At 40.4% G+C, this 20171-nt stretch overlaps 1 protein-coding gene across 7 annotated transcripts in view; it reads left to right on the top strand.

The window, feature by feature from the left end:
- The window catches only part of UPF3A (UPF3A regulator of nonsense mediated mRNA decay), a 30526-nt gene that overhangs the window by 5468 nt on the left and 4887 nt on the right, over window positions 1–20171 (top strand). For 2 of the 7 annotated variants that reach the window (XM_082435214.1, XM_082435215.1), the window contains exons 6-8: window positions 2387–2442; window positions 2532–2711; window positions 10741–10901. In XM_082435214.1, coding sequence (XP_082291340.1) covers window positions 2387–2442; window positions 2532–2711; window positions 10741–10901 — 397 coding nt within the window. Of the gene's footprint in view, window positions 1–2386; window positions 2443–2531; window positions 2712–10740; window positions 10902–12619; window positions 12915–20171 lie in introns of all 7 variants that reach the window. The other 5 variants (XM_082435212.1, XM_082435211.1, XM_082435213.1 and 2 more) reach the window with 5 other exon arrangements.

Below are 20171 nucleotides of genomic sequence, written 5' to 3'. Positions count from 1 at the left end.
TTAACATTATTGAAGCATTCTTCATTAGTCTAATAATGAAGTTTTGTATTTTATAAGAGGTGATTTAATGTGTGGCTCAAAGGATCTTTATTCACTAAAGGATTTATGGAGATGTGCTTAGCACATGTTGACTGGGTACCGACTCTGAGCCTGGGCACGGGGACAGCACCGGAACAGGATACACAGGCTTCTGCCCTCATGCAGCTGCCCTCCTACTGGGGTGACTGTAGCAAACACATGCAGAAATGCTCAAGCCAGAGCATTTCCACCTGTGATAAGTGCCACAGACGTAATGGAATAGAAGAATGGGATAGAGAGAGAGGCCCCTCTGAGACCGTATTTGAGCCGAGACCAGCTGGGCCAAGAGACAGAAGAAGAGGGAACTCCAAACACAAGGGCTGGAGGCTGGAGGTCTGGGCCTGCAGGAGCGGGGCGCACGCCTGTGTGGTTGGCACATGGTGGGCAAGGAGCAGAGTAGCTGGAGAGGTGGGACCACAGCATGATGGGCTGGATTTTATTTGAGGGACAGCTGGGGACCGAGGGAGTGATGTGGTTTGATTGATTTTTTTCCCCGTCACTCTGGTTGCTCCATAAGATGGAGAAGCTGGGCTCTGGTTAGGAGGCTCTTGCTCTCGTCAGGGAAGGCTGCTTGGACGAGGGCGGCAGAGTCAGCATGTGTTCTGGAGGTTGAACTGACCAGACTGGCTGAGGATTGGGTGGGAGGGTAAGAAAGCAGAAAGGATCAAGGCCTCCAGAAGCTTGACTTGAGCAGGTCAGTGGGTTACGGCACCCGGACTGACATGGGGAAGAAACAGTATTGAGGGCAAATCGCGATTTCACTGTAGAACATGGTAAATTTAAGAAGAGTTACACGAAGCAGCAAATTAGAAATTATTTACAGAACTCACCCTCCTCATCCTGTTTCTTTCCTGCTTCTTCTTAAATGCCCTTGTACAGGGCCGCTGCAGGGAAGTAGCAAGATCTTTCACTTCTGGGCAGTTGTTAGATATCCACTTGCTGATCACACACACATCCCCCCCTCCCCCAGAGTCCAGCCACCCTCCTGCAGAGGAGGGACGTGCCTGTCCTCTCCTGTTCCCAGCGCCTCGCCCAGCGCTCGGTGCACAGTCGGTGCTCCGTAATTATTTACTGAATGAACAAATGTGACTTAGAATCCACTAGCCCAGGATGAGGCTATAGAACTTTGCGATTCCTCTTTCTGCCTATTTAAATCTAGTCTTAATCCGGCAATTCATGGCAAACGCCTTTTTCTTTTCTTAGATTTTGACCTTTAGTGGATTCTTGTGGTCAGGGCTGAGCAGTGTGGGTTGAATGCAGATGTTCGTTCACTGTGAAGTTGCAGGTTAGTGCGGGCACATCAGGGTCTTTAGAGCAGACAGGCCTGGGCTCAGGTCCCAGCTCCGAGACTCAGCAACCGTGGGACCGGCTTCCTCGTAGGTGGTTGTCGCCAAGCCTAGGAAGCGAGAACGGTTCTGCTGTTGGTTAAATCAGTGTGGTACTGCGTGGTTGCGCATCTTCTGTTTAGTAAATGATACACTTTTATGGTTTGTAAAGCACTTTCTTATACAGGGTCCCATTTACCCACCACGTCAGTCCTTTGGGGGAGCAAGGCAGGTGTTTGTAAGAAAGGAGGGAAGGCAGGTGGGGCCTCAGCATCAGCTCCCCAGCCCCAGCCAGGTGGGTCTCAGCTCTGCCCTAGTTGACAAGCCCAGAACCACCACAGTGCAGGGCAGAGTCCTCACTCCTCTCCAGCCCCGCCCTGGCCCCATGGGTACCAACATCTGTGGGTGCTTAAGTCCCCTCTATAAAATGGCATTATATTTGCATGCAGCTTACCCACATCCTGCTGTATACTGTAAGTCATGTCCAGATTAGTTGTAATACCTGGTACACTGTGAATGCTATGGAAATAGTTGCCACTGAGTTGCAAAGTCAAAGTTTCGCTTTTTAGAACTTTCTGGAATTTTTTTTCTCATATATTTTTGATCCACAGTTGGTTGAATCTGCGGATGTGGAACCAGTGGGTACGGAGGGCCGTCTGTATATAAATATGTTATAAAGTTTGGGAAGTTTAATGTATTGTTTTCATTTTGCTTTTTTGCTTTATACCATTTTTGTGAGTAATGTATGAGACTCGCTTAAGAATCAGGAATTAAATGCCTAGTGTGTATAAGACTGTCAGTACCTCCAAATTACTTGACTTTATAGTGATAGAGTAGGAGCTCCCCCAAATACAGTGTAGGCTCATGTAAGTTTTAAAATGATATAATCTTCCCTTAATTATTTTAAAGATTAAATTGAAAGCAAGTATTTAAAGAAATCTTATTTTAGAGTTAAATACTACATTGCAATTTTTGTATTTTAGCTAGAAGAACCACACCTCTTTTGGAATATATTAAAAATAGAAAATTAGAAAAGCAGGTAGGTCTGGCCTTTTACCCAATGAATAGCCTTCTTGTTCCCATCATGTCCGTGCAGACAATTTATACACATACTTTCCACATCTTTAGAGAATTCGAGAAGAAAAGCGAGAAGAACGGAGGAGGAGGGAGTTGGAAAGGAAACACTTACGGGAAGAAGAGATAAGAAGAAGGGAAGAAGAGATAAGAAGGAGAAGGGAAGAGGAGAAATGTAAGAGGAAAGCAGCAGAAAAACAGAAGAAAACTGCTGAGAAAGAAGTAAGGATGAAGGTAATTTTGAGGAGACGTTTTATTTCTTTTTTCCAAAAATAGTTCAACCTTTTAGGTATTTTAGCTCTTCAGAACTTTCAGAACATTTTCATTAGTGTAGTCTTTCACTATTATTGTTCTTTTTCTCTGTTCTATGACAGTAGTTCTCAGATGGTGTTCCCTGAGCCCCAGGGGTTTCTTGAGCATGCTGTGTTTGGGCTACCACATGGGTGGAAGAGTGGGCGAGGACCAGGTTCCTGGGTGTGACAGAAGCACTTCACCCAGAGGAGCCCACATTTAAATGTCATAGGCTGGGCTTCTGCTTATATTTGCCTTTCAAGAAAGATTTCCTGACTAAAAAACTACACATTTGAAACCCACTGGCTTTGGATCTACTGGCCTTTCTTTATGCTGACTGACTCATAGAACTGGGTTGTATCATTTCTTTTGTGGTAGCAGCAATGGTTTCTACATCTCTTGCACAATTTTTCCTTTGACTGATGCATTCATTTAGGAGGGTGGTTTAATTCCCATAGAGGGAATTATTCTCTATGTAAAATTTATTGCCCAAATTGGGGTCAGCCCCTACCTTCTTAGTATTCTGCTCAGATGACTTTAAGCCTAGATTTCAACCTCATGTGAATCTTACCTCTTCCACAAAGGGTTTAAGGTGCCTTTTAGGGATTCACTAAAATTGTATAACATAAAGGAAAAAAATGAAAGGTCAGGACTTGCGGGAACAGAGGTAGAAAGGAAAGGATAGGGAAGAGATCACAGTTGCCATAGTTGAGCCATAGATTAGTTTCTGATATGCTCGGCAGTCAAAAACAGAAAAGTTGATCAGAAACGTAGTTTTCATTATCCATGAGGAGAAAACATGCCATTTCTTCAAGGATAGCAAAGCTTTTTCTAGGCCTTTGCTTCTAAAACAATGTCTCCCATAGGTGGTCATATAGGGTTCACTAGCAATGGAGGGAATTTCTTAACCATATCCCTATGAAACACACAGCCGTTTATATCAATCAGGACTGACTAGGTTATGCTGCAGTAAAAATAGTCTCAAGAGCTCATTGGTTTCATGCAGCTCAAGTTCTCCTCTTGTTCACGTTACGTGTCCATTGTGCATTGCTCATCATAGCCGTTCAGTGAGCCAAGCTGATGAGGCTCCATCTTGCACTTGCTTCCACAATCGTTACGAAGGGGAAGGGGGTGTGTAACACAGCAGATTGCACACTGGTTCTTAAACCTTCGACACGGAAGTGACAGGTCCCATCTGCCCACATTTCACTGGCCAAAACACGGTGCACGTCTCCACCTAATCTCAAGCTGAGGGACATTGCAAGTGCTAGGAGGAAAACCTGAACTATCTGATGAACAGCACTAATGAATAACATAATCTCTGAAGACTGTTTCTTGAAATGTCTCTTTTTAAGTTTAAGGATTTGCTGAAAAACTCAACCTGATGGAAGGTGTGGGCCAGGTCACATTGCTGCAGCACATTTACTGCAAAGATAAAACCTCAATGGGCAAGTTGAGTAGGTAGCCATTTGACCCACAAGAAATCAGCCAGAGTGGTTTCCTTCATTTTGGCTTTGATGACAATTGTTACAGATCTGTGTAGTTTAAAAATCTCATAATCTGATAATAACATTGATGAAATTGAGGAACCCAGCCAAGATTATTAAATGAAGATCGTCCATCCCACCTCTGCCAGGACATGGACCTAATCATGGGCATAGCCAGGGTGTCCCTCTGGAAATAACTCTGAGAGTGTCTTCTGTTTGTCCATGTGGTTTAAGTATGAACACAATTCTTCATAACAAAAGTGTAGCAGATATACTTCCTATAACAATCATACGTAGTCTCAACAGTATAAATTAACAGCCCTTGAAGGATAATAAAAAGAAACCTTAATATTACGGGAAGGCCTTTGTCATCTTAGAAAGTCAGCTCTGTCATGACCAGGGGCGAAGTAGGTATACATCTACAGGTATGCAAATATTGTCTAACCTTTTCCTTTACCTTTCTCAGCAAAGAATAATAGCACCTAATGCTTTATATTTTGAAAAGCATTTTTGTCAACAGCTTTGAGAGTTTTTCAGGAAGAATCATTAAAACGTGTAGCCTACAATTTTGACTATAATTTCAAGTAAGACTTACAGTATTTGGAATATAGCATTTTATTTTTACATGTTTGAATATGGAATTAGAATCCGAAATAAACCAAAGAAATAAAAACAAATTATGTCAGTAAAAGTAACTGTAGGACTCTTCATATAGTAAAAAAGAAACCAAAACATAGGCACAGCAAGAGAAAGGCTTAGTCTTATTGAATCTGGTAAAACAGAATCCTGGTGGCAGATTAGACCCCAGTGACATGAGACGCCTACAGCTCTGTCCTTCGAGTGTCTGGTGTTCTGACCTGACAGTACATATTTGACTCCAAGCGTAGCCTTTAATGAGTGTCTGTGCTCAATTTGGGGATCTCTGACCTAAGATTCATCTAGAGAATTCAAATTAAAAAAAAAAAAAAAGAAAACCTAAAAAATAAAATCTGTAAAGAAAGCCCGAAAGAATTTGTATTAATACCCTAAAAGTAAAGAGGCAGAGAGAGGTCCTCATGGCTGTTTTAAACAGTAAAGAAGAATATGATTCAAGGAGAGCCACCCAGTGGTTTATTTTCCTCTGAGACTTGAAAACTAAGCAGTGAGCTCAAGTTGAAGTAGGAAGCCAGGTTACCAAAGTCACAAGTAAAATTCCCGAATACTGTATATAAATTGTAGGCTATAAATACTGTTATCTGAAAGAGTTGTGCGATCTTTTCCACGAAGCTCTTTAAAAACAGATGTGTGATTTCTGTGCATTAATTTTGTATCCTGCTACTTTACCAAATTCATTGATTAGCTCTAGTAGTTTTCTGGTGGCATCTTTAGGATTCTCTGTGTATAGTATGGATTCCTTTTATTTCTTTTTCTTCTCTGATTGCTGTGGCTAAAACTTCCAAAACTATGTTGAATAATAGTGGTGAGAGTGGGCAACCTTGTCTTGTTCCTGATCTTAGTGGAAATGGTTTCAGTTTTTCACCATTGAGGACCATGTTGGCTGTGGGTTTGTCATATATGGCCTTTATTATGTTGAGGAAAGGTCCCTCTATGCCTACTTTCTGCAGGGCTTTTATCATAAATGGGTGTTGAATTTTGTCAAAAGCTTTCTCTGCATCTATTGAGATGATCATATGGTTTTTCTCCTTCAATTTGTTAATATGGTGTATCACATTGATTGATTTGCGTATATTGAAGAATCCTTGCACTCCTGGAATAAACCCCACTTGATCATGGTATATGATCCTTTTAATGTGCTGTTGGATTCTGTTTGCTAGTATTTTGTTGAGGATTTTTGCATCTATGTTCGTCAGTGATATTGGCCTGTAGTTTTCTTTCTTTGTGATATCTTTGTCTGGTTTTGGTATCAGGGTGATGGTGGCCTCGTAGAATGAGTTTGGGAGTGTTCCTCGCTCTGCTATATTTTGGAAGAGTTTGAGAAGGATAGGTGTTAGCTCTTCTCTAAATGTTTGATAGAATTCGCCTGTGAAGCCATCGGGTCCTGGGCTTTTGTTTGTTGGAAGATTTTTAATCACAGTTTCAATTTCAGTGCTTGTGATTGGTCTGTTCATATTTTCTATTTCTTCCTGGTTCAGTCTCAGCAGCTTGTGCATTTCTAAGAATTTGTCCATTTCTTCCAGGTTGTCCATTTTATTGGCATAGAGTTGATTGTAGTAATCTCTCATGATCGTTTGTATTTCTGCAGTGTCAGTTGTTACTCCTCCTTTTTCTTTTCTAATTCTATTGATTTGAGTCTTCTCCTTTTTTTTCTTGATGAATCTGGCTAATGGTTTATCAATTTTGTTTATCTTCTCAAAGAACCAGCTTTTAGTTTTATTGATCTTTGCTATAGTTTCCTTCATTTCTTTTTCATTTATTTCTGATCTGATCTTTATGATTTCTTTCCTTCTGCTAACATTCCTATACACTAATGATGAAAAATCTGAAAGTGAAATAAAGAAAACACTCCCATTTACCATTGCAACAAAAAGAATAAAATATCTAGGAATAAACCTACCTAAGGAGACAAAAGACCTGTATGCAGAAAATTATAAGACACTGATGAAAGAAATTAAAGATGATACAAATAGATGGAGAGATATACCATGTTCTTGGATTGGAAGAATCAACATTGTGAAAATGACTCTACTACCCAAAGCAATCTACAGATTTAATGCAATCCCTATCAAACTACCGCTGACATTTTTCACAGAACTAGAACAAAAAATTTCACAATTTGTATGGAAATGCAAAAGACCCCGAATAGCCAAAGCAATCTTGAGAACGAAAAATGGAGCTGGAGGAATCAGGCTCCCTGGCTTCAGACTATACTACAAAGCTACAGTAATCAAGACAGTATGGTACTGGCACAAAAACAGAAATATAGATCAATGGAACAGGATAGAAAGCCCAGAGATAAACCCACGCACATATGGTCACCTTATGTTTGATAAAGGAGGCAAGAATATACTGTGGAGAAAAGACAACCTCTTCAATAAGTGGTGCTGGGAAAACTGGACAGGTACATGTAAAACTATCAAATTAGAACACTCCCTAACACCATACACAAATATAAACTCAAAATGGATTAAAGACCTAAATGTAAGGCCAGACACTTTCAGACTCTTAGAGGAATACATAGGCAGAACTCTATGACATAAATCACAGAAAGATCCTTTTTGACCCACCTCCTAGAGAAATGGAAATAAAACCAAAAATAAACAAATGGGACCTAATGAAACTTAAAAGCTTTTGCACAGCAAAGGAAACCACAAACAAGACCAAAAGACAACCCTCAGAATGGGAGAAAATATTTGCAAATGAAGCAACTGGCAAAGGATTAATCTCCAAAATTTACAAGCAGCTCATGCAGCTCAATATCAAAAAAACAAACAACCCAATCCAAAAATGGGCAGAAGACCTAAATAGACACTTCTCCAAAGAAGACATACAGATTGTCAGCAAACACATGAAAGAATGCTCAACATCATTCATCATTAGAGAAATACAAATCAAAACTACAATGAGATACCATCTCACACCGGTCAGAATGGCCATCATCAAAAAATCTAGAAACAATAAATGCTGGAGAGGGTGTGGAGAAAAGGGAACCCTCTTGCACTGTTGGTGGGAATGTAAATTCATACAGCCACTATGGAGAACAGTATGGAGGTTCCTTAAAAAACTAAAAATAGAACTACCATACGACCCAGCAATCCCACTACTGGGCATATACCCTGAGAAAACCATAATTCAAAAAGAGTCATGTACCAAAATGTTCATTGCAGCTCTATTTACAATAGCCAGGACATGGAAGCAACCTAAGTGTCCATCAACAGATGAATGGATAAAGAAGATGTGGCACATATATACAATGGAATGTTACTCAGCCATAAAAAGAAACGAAATTGAGTTATTTGTAGTGAGGTGGATGGACCTAGAGTCTGTCATACAGAGTGAAGTAAGTCAGAAAGAGAAAAACAAATACTGTATGCTAACACATATATATGGAATCTAAGAAAAAAAAAAAAAAAGGTCATGAAGAACCTAGGAGCAAGACGGGAATAAAGACACAGACCTACTAGAGAATGGACTTGAGGATATGGGGAGGGGGAAGGGTAAGCTGTGACAAAGTGAGAGAGTGGCATGGACATATATACACTACCAAACGTAAAATAGATAGCTAGTGGGAAGCAGCCGCATAGCACAGGGAGATCAGCTCAGTGCTTTGTGACCACCTAGAGGGGTGGGATAGGGAGGTTAGGAGGGAGGGAGATGCAAGAGGGAAGAGATGTGGGAACATATGTATATGTATAACTGATTCACTTTGTTATAAAGCAGAAACTGACACACCATAAAAAAAAAAAAAACAGATGTGTGTGTGAGATCAGGTTACACGCATGTAGAACAAGCACAGATGTGGGCTGCCCAGGGACACTTGGCCTGACCCCTGCTGCCTTCCCCGCTCCCTCCCCCCTCCCACCTCTCCCCTCGCAGGGAGCTTCCCCCCACCAGACTCACGGCCTCTCATGAGTGGCTCACCTCACTGTCTGGTCCCTGCCTTCCCTGACCCCCTTGAGAAACCATTCCTCCTCCTCCCCTGCCCCACACCTCATTGTCCTTTTAGTCTGTTTATCATGTGTTTGTAGCGTTTCATACCACCTGAGATTATCTGGTTCACAGTTTTCTATTTTTGTCACTGTGTATACCATTCTCCCACCCCCATGGCCACCACTGCCTTGGCAAGACTATCAAGTGTGAGTCCTTAATTGTGGGCACTTGTCTCTTACCCACAACTTCATTCCTAGCACTGAGCCCAGGGTCTTTACCCCAGTTCATGGCACACAGCTGCTAAAACCCTTGTAATCTCTGGAGTGACAGGAGTGTCCTCTGTATGCTAATGAGCTGACAGGTGGCTGGGACCCTGGATAGCTTCAGGATGGGAGCTGCTCATCAGAAAGACCAGGTGTGATTAGAGCATTGGAACCTCCAGCCCCATCCCCACCTCTAAAGAGGGAAAGCGTTGGAGATTGAGTTCAGTCACCAACGGTCAGAGGTTTAATCAATGATGCCTGTGTAACGGCGTCGCCATAAAAGTCCCTGAAGCGTGGGGTTTGAAGAGCATCCAAGCTGGTGAACACACATATCCCGCTGCCAAGGGGGTGGAGCCCGAGGGAGCCCTGTGCATCTCTCCCATCTGGCTGTGCCTGAGTTGTATCCTTTATAATAAACCAGTAATAGTAAGTAAAGCACTTCCCTGAGTTCCGTGAGTCAGTCTCATTCAAGAACCCCCTGAATTTATAGCTGGCCAGTCAGAAGTACTGGTGACAACCTGGGACTTGCAACAGGCCTCTGAAGTGGGGACAGTCCTGTGGGATCTGACATTGATTCCAGGTGGATAGTGTCAGAACTGGGTTGAGTCATAGGACACCCAGCCTGTGCTGGACAGCTGGGGAGGTGGTGTTGGAAAAAGCTTTGGTTTTAGAAATATTGTAAAAACAGTTCGTAGGTGCACAAAATTATTTGTTGGATGGATGGAGACTTAAACTGTTGCACTCCCCTGTGGTTTGCATATATTACTTTTTTAATTAAAAAAAAGATACACTGTTGTCTGAAAGGATCCCCCATAGGCAGGTAACATAGTCCACACCTCTGATGAGAAGCAGCTTGCAGCATTTGCCTGACAGTCTGTGTCTCATCCTTAAATGAGCTCATTTAGCCTAAGTGTATCTGTGTATAGTTTTTCTCTACTGCAACTTACATAAGTTCACTTTTATAAGTGAGAACAAAATTCTCACAAGTAGACTTCGGTTCATGTTCTACAAACTGACTCTACCTGTGGTACTTAAAGTTCGAAGAGCAAGAACAGGGAGGAAGGCCCAATTTCATACCAAAATGAATGTATCATAGGAACCTTCTAAATCTGTTTCAAGAAAGAGAGTAATAGGTGTTTTTAAAACGATTCTCAAAGTCATTAATATAAAGCCATCCTTTAAAAAAATTTTTTTCCTTATTACCAAAGTAATACTTGTTCATTTTAGAAAAACTGGAACCTGTAGATGAAAGGAAAGAAAATAATTTCATTTCTGCCAACTAAAAATAATAACTCTTAACAGTGTTGCAAGCCTTTTAGACGTTTTTCTATGTGTGTGAATCAACATGCAAATAGAAATTGGATCATTCCACTTTGTAACATTCTTTTCTTCGTTAATATAATATCTTTTTATCACATTATCCTAAATTGTTTTTCATAACTAGAAAGTATTTCATTGAAAGAATGTTCCCCTGTGTATTTAACCAAAAACCTGTTCATTGGACCTTTAGCTTATGTTTTTTTGCTATTCAAACATTTGGGCTCAATATTGGTGTATATTTTAAATTATTTATTAAATACCTTCTTTTATAATATATTCCTAAAGTGATATTTTGCTAGCATTATAATTTCTCAGCTTCTCAAGAAATCAGAAAAGGGAGAGGAGTCAAGCACTGAGAAACCAAAAGAAAGAGGAGAGGAAATTGACACCAGAGATGGGAAACAGGAACCTGGTCCCAGCTGTGTAGTCATGAAGCCCAAGCCCTTGGAGAGCTCGCTGGAGGAACTCAGGGAAAAGTGAGCCATGCTTTTGTTTCTCTGACCATGTTAAGCACCCAAGATTGTCATCGAGTTGTGGTTGTATATCCTTTGTCAGTATGAGTGCTTACATTTCATAATCTACTTGGAATTCAGGAGTTTGCTGGGATGCGCTTGCACACATCTTTGTCTCCTTGGCCAGCAGTCACGCTGATGGTGAACTGTTAAGTCTGCCTCCTCAAGGCTGTCTTCAAACAGGGAAGTGTCCTGGTATTGTTTCCTCCACTCTCTCCTCTCCTGGTTATTCTCTTGGGTTCCTGTCTTTGCACTTCCCATCTTCAAGATCTTCTTCCCACTCTCTTTACTTGGTGATTTTTATCAGTTTGTAATTTTCCTCTGTGTTTTGAGATATCTTGCCCATTTGATCTTCCAGACCACATTCAGTGTATCTGCAGAATTGTAAATTGGAGAGCCCAGACTTTTAGGCGCTGGAGATCTTCTGTGATACAGAAATGGAGTCTCAAGTGCTGTCCTTCCTCTGTTGGAGTGGTCAGCCCTCCGGTCCCGCCAGGATCTGCCCGGCGGCTCTGGATGCTGGTGTTCCACCAGCCCTGCCTCTGTGCGGCGGGGGTGTCCTCCGCCTGCTCACGCACAAGCGGCCCATGAGAGGAGTTTGAGCAGTGCTCTGGGGACAGGACGCACGGCAGTCTCTGAGCAGGGAGCCCCTCCCTCCTGGGTCCACAGTCAGGGGGCCATGTGCAGCTGGGATTCTTGTTCCCCTGGCCCAGGGCTCCTCCCCATGTCCTGCATGTGGATGCCTGCAGAGCTTCCTGGAGCCCAGGACCACTCTGCTCACAGGGGTGGCTGGAAGTAGATTTGAGTTTGGAGGGGAGATGGCAAGGTCATGGGATTAGGCTGCTTTTTGCCCAGAATCACAGTACTCGGAATGACTTCTTACTACCTTTCTTGCACAGAGTTGTGATAAAGGCTTTCTTTTTTCTTTATAGGAGTTCTGGTTAATTGGTTTGTTTATAAGATTAATTTGTACATGACTATCAAATCTATGATCACTCTGGTTTATGTTACAGGCATATCTCTTATTATTGCTTATGATACAGCAGTGCCTTTGTCATGTTTCTGGCACAGATTTGTGCTTGTAGCTCTTTTTGTTCCCATCAGCCCAGCGGCCACTGCATGCGGGGAGCCACAGACGGTACGTGAGGCTCGTGGAGAGAAAGACTTTAAGAACCAGATGAGCTAAGCAGCCGCTTATTTACTTACTGTTCATTTAACAGTTTGATATATGCGTGCATTAACTTTTTTAGTTAATTTTAGCTCTGCTTGGAACAGAAACTCAGCTGTAAATACCAGCTCTGTGTCACGATGGATGTGCATCTGGGCTACTAGGAAAGTCCCTTGAGTACTTTTAGTCTCATTTACTTTATCTGTAAAAAAAGGGAGGATTATATTTACTAAGAATTATAAAAATATGTGCATATGGTACCTTAGCATAGTGCCTGTTACATATGTGTGACTCAAGTGTAACAGTAAATATTGTTATTACTATTGTTTATTCATGTTTTCAAAAGTTTCTTGTTGAATGCCTGTCGTGTACCCATCGTGTGCAAACTTGGCACTGCAGTGGTGAGCAGACTTATATATCCCCTGCCTGTTATTGAACTTGTTGTCTGGAAGGGAAGACAGGTAACTGACAAGCAGTTTATGTAAGATTATTGATAATTTGTGTTGAATCACAGGTCGCAAAATGACAGTGATAAAGAGCAAAGGGACATGGAGAGAAGATTCCGAGAAAAAGAACTTGAAGCACAAAGATACCACTTGGATGACAGCAGAAAACATAGAGCTCACTATGAGTTGGATAAGTTTTCAGGAAGAAGCGCAGAAGAGCTGAAAAGGGGGAAAGGATTCACCCCAGACCGAGGGAAGAAGGGGAGCCAGGATGGGGGCGGCCCTGTGGGGGCAGCAGAGACACCAGGAAGGGAGAAGAGTGAAGGTGGGCTGGCAGCCGAGAAGGAGCGCACGGGAAGCAAGGTTCTTTTATCACTGGGGATAGTCTTTCACTTCATTTTCGTCTGCTCAGAGTCAGCTGTAATCCTGCAGGCTTACAACTGCTTTTCCAAGCAGAAATGTTTTATCTAACCAAGAGTCTTGAGGTGTCTTGAGGTGCAGGATCGTAGGTTCTGACAGCGTCCTAGGGAGCTCACTGCCCTGAGAGTCTGTATTTGCAGAGCAGTTATTCTTGTCCAGTGAGAGGGCACCAAGTCCTGAAATGAAACCAGCATCATCTTTTCTCAGAGAATCAATTTTTTTTTTAACCAGGAAAGAAAAAGAACCTTTTATTTAGTATAAAACTGGCACATTCACACTATTTGCTTGAGAATAAGTAATGGAAAGATTATACATTTTACCCCTAAGACAGTAAGGAAAATATTAATGACATGTCATGGTGCTTTCTTTTACATCATTAACAGAGTTATGATTTTTTTAAATTGAAGTTTAGTTGATTTACAATATTGTGTTAGTTTCAGGTGTACAGCAAACTGATTCAAACATTTTTTTCCAGATTATATCCCAATATAGGTTATTATAAGATATTGAATATAATTCCCTGTGCTATACAGTAAATCCTTGTTGCTTATCTATTTTTATGTAGAGTAGTTTGTATCTGTTAATCCCATACTGCTAATTTGTCCCTCCCTCCTTCCCTCTCTCCTTTGATAATCATGTTTGTTTTATATGTCTGTGAGCCTGTTTCTGTTTTGTATATAGATTCATTTGTATTATTTTTAGATTCTGTATATAAGTGATATCATATAGTATTTGTCTTTCTCTGTCCGACTTAACTTCACCTAGTATGACAATCTCTAGGTTGATCCATGTTGCTGCAAATGGCAGAATTTCCTTCTTTTTTATGACTGAGTAATATTCCATTGTATATATACCACATCTTCTTTATCCATTCATCTGTTGATGAGCATTTAGGTTGCTTCCATATCTTGACTACAGCAAGTCTGCTACATATGAATGAGTTCCATTCTTAGAGCATGTTCATAAGTTCAATTTGTAAGTCCAACAGAGTTAGCCTAGGTACCCAACTAACACAATCGGCTATATAGTACTGTACTGTAATAGGTGTATAATACTTTTCACACAAATAATATATAAAAAAACAAAAAATAAAGAAAACATTTTTAATCTTACAATACAGTACCTTGAAAAGTACAGTAGTCCAGTACAACAGCTGGCATACAGGGGCTGGCATCAAGTGAACAGGCAAGAAGAGTTACTGACTGGAGGAGGGAGAGGAGGTGGGAGATGGTAGAGTTGAAGGGTCGTCAGCAATAGGAGATGGAGGGCAAGCTGCAATTTCACTCACACCTGACGTTGATGGAACACACGTCTGCATCTTTGAAAGTTCGCAACTTGAAGGTTCATATGTAGGGGACTTATGTATTGTAAATAGTGCTGCTGTGTACATTGGGTGCATGTATCTTTTCGAATTAGAGTTTTTGTGTTTTCCAGATATATACCCAGGAGTGGTATTGCTGAATAATATGTTATCTCTATTTTTAGTTTTTTAAGGAACTTCCATACTGTTTTCCATAGTGGCTGCACCAATTTACATTCCCACCAACAGTGAATGAAGGTTCCCTTTTCTCCACACCCTCTCCAGCATTTACTGTTTGTATACTTTATAATGATGGCCATTTTGCCCAGTGTGAGGTGATACCTCATTGTGGTTTTGATTTGCATTTCTCTAATAATTAGTGACGTTGAGCATCTTTTCGTGTGCCTGTTGGCCATCTGTATGTCTTCTGTGGAAAAGTGTCTATTTAGGTCTTCTGCCCATTTTTTTGGATTGGGTTGTTTGTTTTTTTGATATTGAGTTTTATGAGTTGTTTATGTATTTTGGATATTAACCCCTTGTTTGTCACATCATTTACAAATATTTTCTCCCCTTCTGTAGGTTGTCTTTTCGTTTTGTTGATGGTTTCCTTTGCTGTGCAAAAGCTTTTAAGTTTAACTAGGTCTCATTTGTTTATTTTTGCTTTTATTTCTTTTGCCTTGGGAGACTGACCTAAGAAAATATTGCTACGATTTCTGTCGGAGAATGTTTTGCCTATGTCCTCTTCTAGGAGTTTCATGCTGTCATGTCTTATATTTAGGTCTTTAAACAATTTTGAGTTTATTTTTGTATATGGTGTGAGGGAGAGTTCTAATTTCATTGATTTACATGTAGCTGTCCAGCTCTCCCAACACCCCTTGCTGAAGAGACTGTCTTTTCTCCATTGTATATCCTTGCCTCCTTTGTCATAGATGAATTAACCATAGGTGTGTGGGTTTATTTCTGGGCTCTCTATTCTGTTCCATTGATACATATGTCAGTTTTTTGTACCATGATGTTTTGATTACTGTGGCTTTGTAGTATAATCTGACATCTGAAAGGGTTATGCCTTCAGCTTTGTTCTTTTACCTCAGGATTGCTTTGGAACTTCTGGGCCTTTTGTGGTTCTATATATATTTTAGGATTATTTGTTCTAGTTCTGTGAAAAATGTCATGGGTATTTTGATAGGGATTGCATAAAATCTGTAGATTGCTTTGGGTAGTATGGCCATTTTAACAGTATGAATTATTCTGATCCAAGAACATGGGAAATCTTTCTATTTCTTTGTATCATCTTCAATTTCCTTTATCAATGTTTTATAGTTTTCAGCATATAGATCTTTCACCTCCTTGGTTAAATTTATTCCTGGGTATTTTATTTTTTGACATGATTTTAAATGCGATTGTTTCTTTACTTTCTCTTTCTGATATTTCATTATTGGTGTAAAGAGACGCAACAGATTTCTGTATATTAATTTTGTATCCTGCTACCTTGCTGAATTCATTTATTAGTTCTAATAGTTATGTGTGGAGACTTTAGGTTTCTCTATAGAAAGTATCATGCCATCTGCAAATAATGACAGTGTACCTCTTCCCTTCCAATTTGGATACATTTTATTTCTTTTTCCTGTCTGATTGCTGTGGCTAGGACTTCCAATACTATGTTGAATAGAAGTGGTGAGAGTGGGCATCCTTGTCTTGTTCCTGAATTTAGCAAGAAGGCTTTTTAGGTTTTTACCGTTGAGTATTATGTTGGCTGTGGGTTTGCCATAAATTGCTTTTATTATGTTGAGATATGTTCCCTCTATACCCACTTTGGTGAGAGTTTTTATCATGAATGGATGTTGAATTTTGTCAGATGCTTTTTGTGCATCTACTGAGATAATCATGTGGTTTTTCTCTTTCTTTTTGTTAATGTGGTGTATCACATTGATGAATTTGTATATGTTGGACCATCCCTGCAAGCCTGGAATGAATCCAACTTGATCATGGTGTAATGATCCTTTTTATGTGTTATTGGATTTGATTTGCTAATATTTTGTTGAGGATTTTAACATCTATATTCATCAAAGATATTGGCCTATAATTTTCTTTTTTTGTAGAGTCTCTGTATGGTTTTGGTATCAAGGTGAAGGTGGCTGCATAGAATGAATTTGGGAGTGTTCCCTCCTCTTCAATTTTTTGGAATAGTTTGAAAAGGATAGGCATAAGTTCTTGTATGTGAGGTAGAATTTCCCACTGAAGCTGTCTGGTCCTGGACTTCTGTTTGTAGAGAGTTATTTTTTATTACAGATTCTATTTCACATCCAGTGATTCGTCTGTTCAAATTATATGTTTCTTCTTGACTCAGTTTTGTTAGGCTGTATATTTCTGGAAATTTGTCCATTTCTTCTAGGTTGTCCAATTTGTTGGCATATAACTGTTCATAGTGTTCTCTTATGACTTGGTGTATTTCTGTGGTATTATTATTATTATGTGGTTGTTATTTTCATGTCTTTCATTTCTTATTTTATTTATTTGGGTCCTCTCTCTTTTCTTGGTGAGCCTGGCTAGAGGCTTGTCAATTTTATTGATCTTTTAAAAAAAACAGTTCTTGGTTTTATTGATCTTTTCTGTTGTTGTTTTAATCTCTATTTCATTTATTTCCTCTCTGATCTTTATTATTTCCTTCCTTCTGCTAGCTTTGGGTTTTGTTTGTTCTTGTTTTTCTAATTCTTTTAGGTGGTAGGTTAGGTTGTTTATTTGAAATTTTTCTTGTTTCTTGAAGAAGGCCTGTATCGCTATGAACTTGCCTCTTAGAACTGCTTTTGCTGCATCCCATAGATTTTTGTAAGGTTGTGTCTTCATTTTTTTTTGTCTCAAGGTATTTTCTGATATCTTCTTTGATTTTATCGTTGACCCATTGGTTTTTTAGTAGCATGTTGTTTAGTCTCCATGGGTTCAATCTTTTCCCATTTTCCTTTCTGTGGTTGACTTCTAGTTTCATACCGTTGTGGTCACAAAAGATGCTTGAAGTAATTTCCGTCCTCTTAAATTTGTTGAGGCTTGTTTTGTCACCTAATACATGGTTTGTCCTAGAGAACGTAACATGTGCACTTGAAAAGATGTGTATTCTGGGTTTTTTTGGATGCAGTGTCCTGTAGATATCAGTTAAGTCCAACTAGTCTATTGTGTCATTTAGGATTTCTGTTGCCTTCTTGATTTTCTGTCTGGATGATTGGTCCAGGGATCTGATGTCAGTGGGGTGTTAAAGTCTCCTGCTATTATTATATTATTGTCAATTTCACACTTTATGTCTGTTAGTATTTGTTTTACATATCGAGGTGCTCCTATATTGGGTACATATATGTTAACAAGTATAATATCCTCCTCTTGTATTGATCCCTTTATCATTATATAATACCCTTCATTGTCTTTCTTTATGGCATTTGTTTTAAAGTCTAATTTGTCTGATCTGAGTATTGCTACTCCCGCTTTCTTGTCATTTCCATTTGCATGAAATATCTTTTCCCATCCCCTCACTTTGTCTGTGTGTGTCTTTCACCCTGAAGTGAGTCTCTTGTAGGCAGCATATTGTAGGTTCTTGTTTTTTTATCCAATCTACCACTCTTTTGATTGGAGCATTTAGACCATTGACATTTAAAGTAATTATCAATAAATATGTACTTACTGACATTTTAATCCTTGTTTTCCAGTTGTTTTTTGTAGTTCTTTGTTCATTTCTTCTTTTTTTTTTCTTTTTGTGGCTTGATGATTTTCTTTCGTGGTATGCTTGAGTTTCTTTCTTTTTGGTTTTTGTGAATCTACTGTATATTTTTTATTTGTGGTTACCATGGAATTTGAGTATGTTAACCCATCACTATATCTACTTTCTTTACACTGATAGTAATTCAAGTTCAAAAACATTCCAAAATACTTACATTTTAAAACTCCCCTCCCCAACATGTTGTGACTTGTAATGTCCTGTTTTACATGTTCATGCTTATCCTTTTACTGTTAATTGTAGTTATAATTGCTTTTACAATTTTTTTTATTGTTTTTTGACCTATGTACTGGCTTATTTAAGTGATCTTCAATCATTTTATATACTTGCCTTTCCTATAGATCCTTGCTTCCTTTCTATTTAGAGAAGACCCTTCAATATTTCTTTTAGGGTAGGTTTAGTATTGCTGAATTCTTTTAGATTTTGCTTGTCTGAGAAATTCTTTATCTCTTCTGTTCTAAATGATAATCTTGCTGTGTATCCTAGTTGCAGGTTTTTCCCTTTCAGGACTTTGAGTATATCATGCCACTCCCTTCTGGCCTGAAAGTTGCTGCAGAGAAATCAGCTAATAGCCTTCTGGGGGTTCCCTTGTAACTAACTCTTTGTTTTTCTCTTGCTACCTTTAGAATCCTCTCTTTATCTTTCACTTTTGTCATCTTAATTATGTGTCTTGGTGTGGGTCTGTTTGGATTCATCTTGTTTGGGACCCTCTGTGCTTCCTATACCTGGATATCTGTGTCCTTCTTTAGGTTTGGGAAGTATTCAGCCATAATTTCTTCAAATACATTTTCAATCCCCTTCTTTCTCTCTTCTCCTTCTGGAATCCCGATTATGTGTAGGTTGGCACATTTTATATTATCCTATGGATCTCATATGTTGTTTTCATTTTTTTTTTTAATTTGTCTTTCTGTCTGCTTCTCTGATTGGGTGATTTCCATTATTCCATCTTCCAGATCACTTATACATTCTTCTGCGTTACTTAGTCTGCTGTTCATTGCTTGATTGTTTTTTCTCTCAGCAATTGTCTATTTCTGGTTGGTTCATCTTTATAGTTTCTAGTTCCTTATTACAGTGATCTACATTTCTATCAATAATCTTTCTTAATTCAGGTAGCACTTTTACTACCTCCTTTTTGAACTTGGGGTCTAGTAGACTGATGAGCTGTTTCATTATTTGTTCTTTCAGGGGATTTCTCTTGTTCTTTTAATTGGGAGTTCCTCTGCCTTTTCATTCTACTTAATTTTCTTGTGTCTCTAAGAATTTAGGAGAAACAGTTATCTACTGTGGTGTTGAAAGTATGTTTTTATGTGGGAATGTCCCTGTGCAGACTGTGTGTATTCAGTGTTTTCGGTGCAAGGGCTGGTTTTGGTATGCCCACCAGCCACGTCATTCCTCAGGGTGTGCTGTCCGTAAGCCCCTTGATAGGGGTGTGGTCAGTGTTGTACTATCCAGAGCCTGGGCTGGGTGTGAGGTGGGGCCTCCTCTCTGCTCCGTGGCTGTCACTGCCCTGTCGGGGGCGGGGGCTCTGCTCCCCAGTTGTTGGAGTAGAAGCTCTGAGGGTTGAGTTCGATCAGGCTCTGTTGCTCTTGAGTGTCTGCCCCAAAGGAGGTGAGTGCTGAAGCAGGTGAGGCCACAGAGGACCTAGGCGTCACCTGTGTAGGTGTCCACAGTTCTGCTCGGAAGCAGCCCGGGGTCGCATCCCTTTCTCTGGTGTGTTCATCCCAGATCTCACGCGAGGCTGTGGTGTGGAGTAGGCTGGGGCTGGGGGTTGGGACGTTGCGGGTACAGGAACTGAGGTGGCTGCGCTCCCGTGGGAGACCTGTCTGGCCCACATCCGGCACTAAGCTGCTGTGAGGGCTGGGCGGAGCCAGGGGCTCCCACTGACAATGGCTGTTGCCGCCCCATCTGGACCCCACCCCAGACACAGGTCTGTCTCTGCACTGCTAGACCGAGTCTCTGCCCAGATCTCACGCCAGGCTGTGGTGTGCAGTGAGCCCTGCCAGGGTGTTCACCCCTTCAGATCTGGAGTGCAGAGAGGTGGCAGCTGCGACTGCAAAGCTCTCTCCACCCTGATTGTCAGCACGCTGCACACAGGCACTCCTTGTGAGTAGAGTCACAGCTTCTCCAGTGCCTCTGTCTG

This window comes from Balaenoptera physalus (assembly GCF_965194825.1).
Source record: "Balaenoptera physalus genome assembly, chromosome: 18".
Classification (NCBI taxonomy): Eukaryota; Metazoa; Chordata; class Mammalia; order Artiodactyla; family Balaenopteridae; genus Balaenoptera; species Balaenoptera physalus.
The sequence above is the reverse complement of the archived record's forward strand: the minus strand, read 5'-3'. Positions and strand labels throughout refer to the sequence as shown.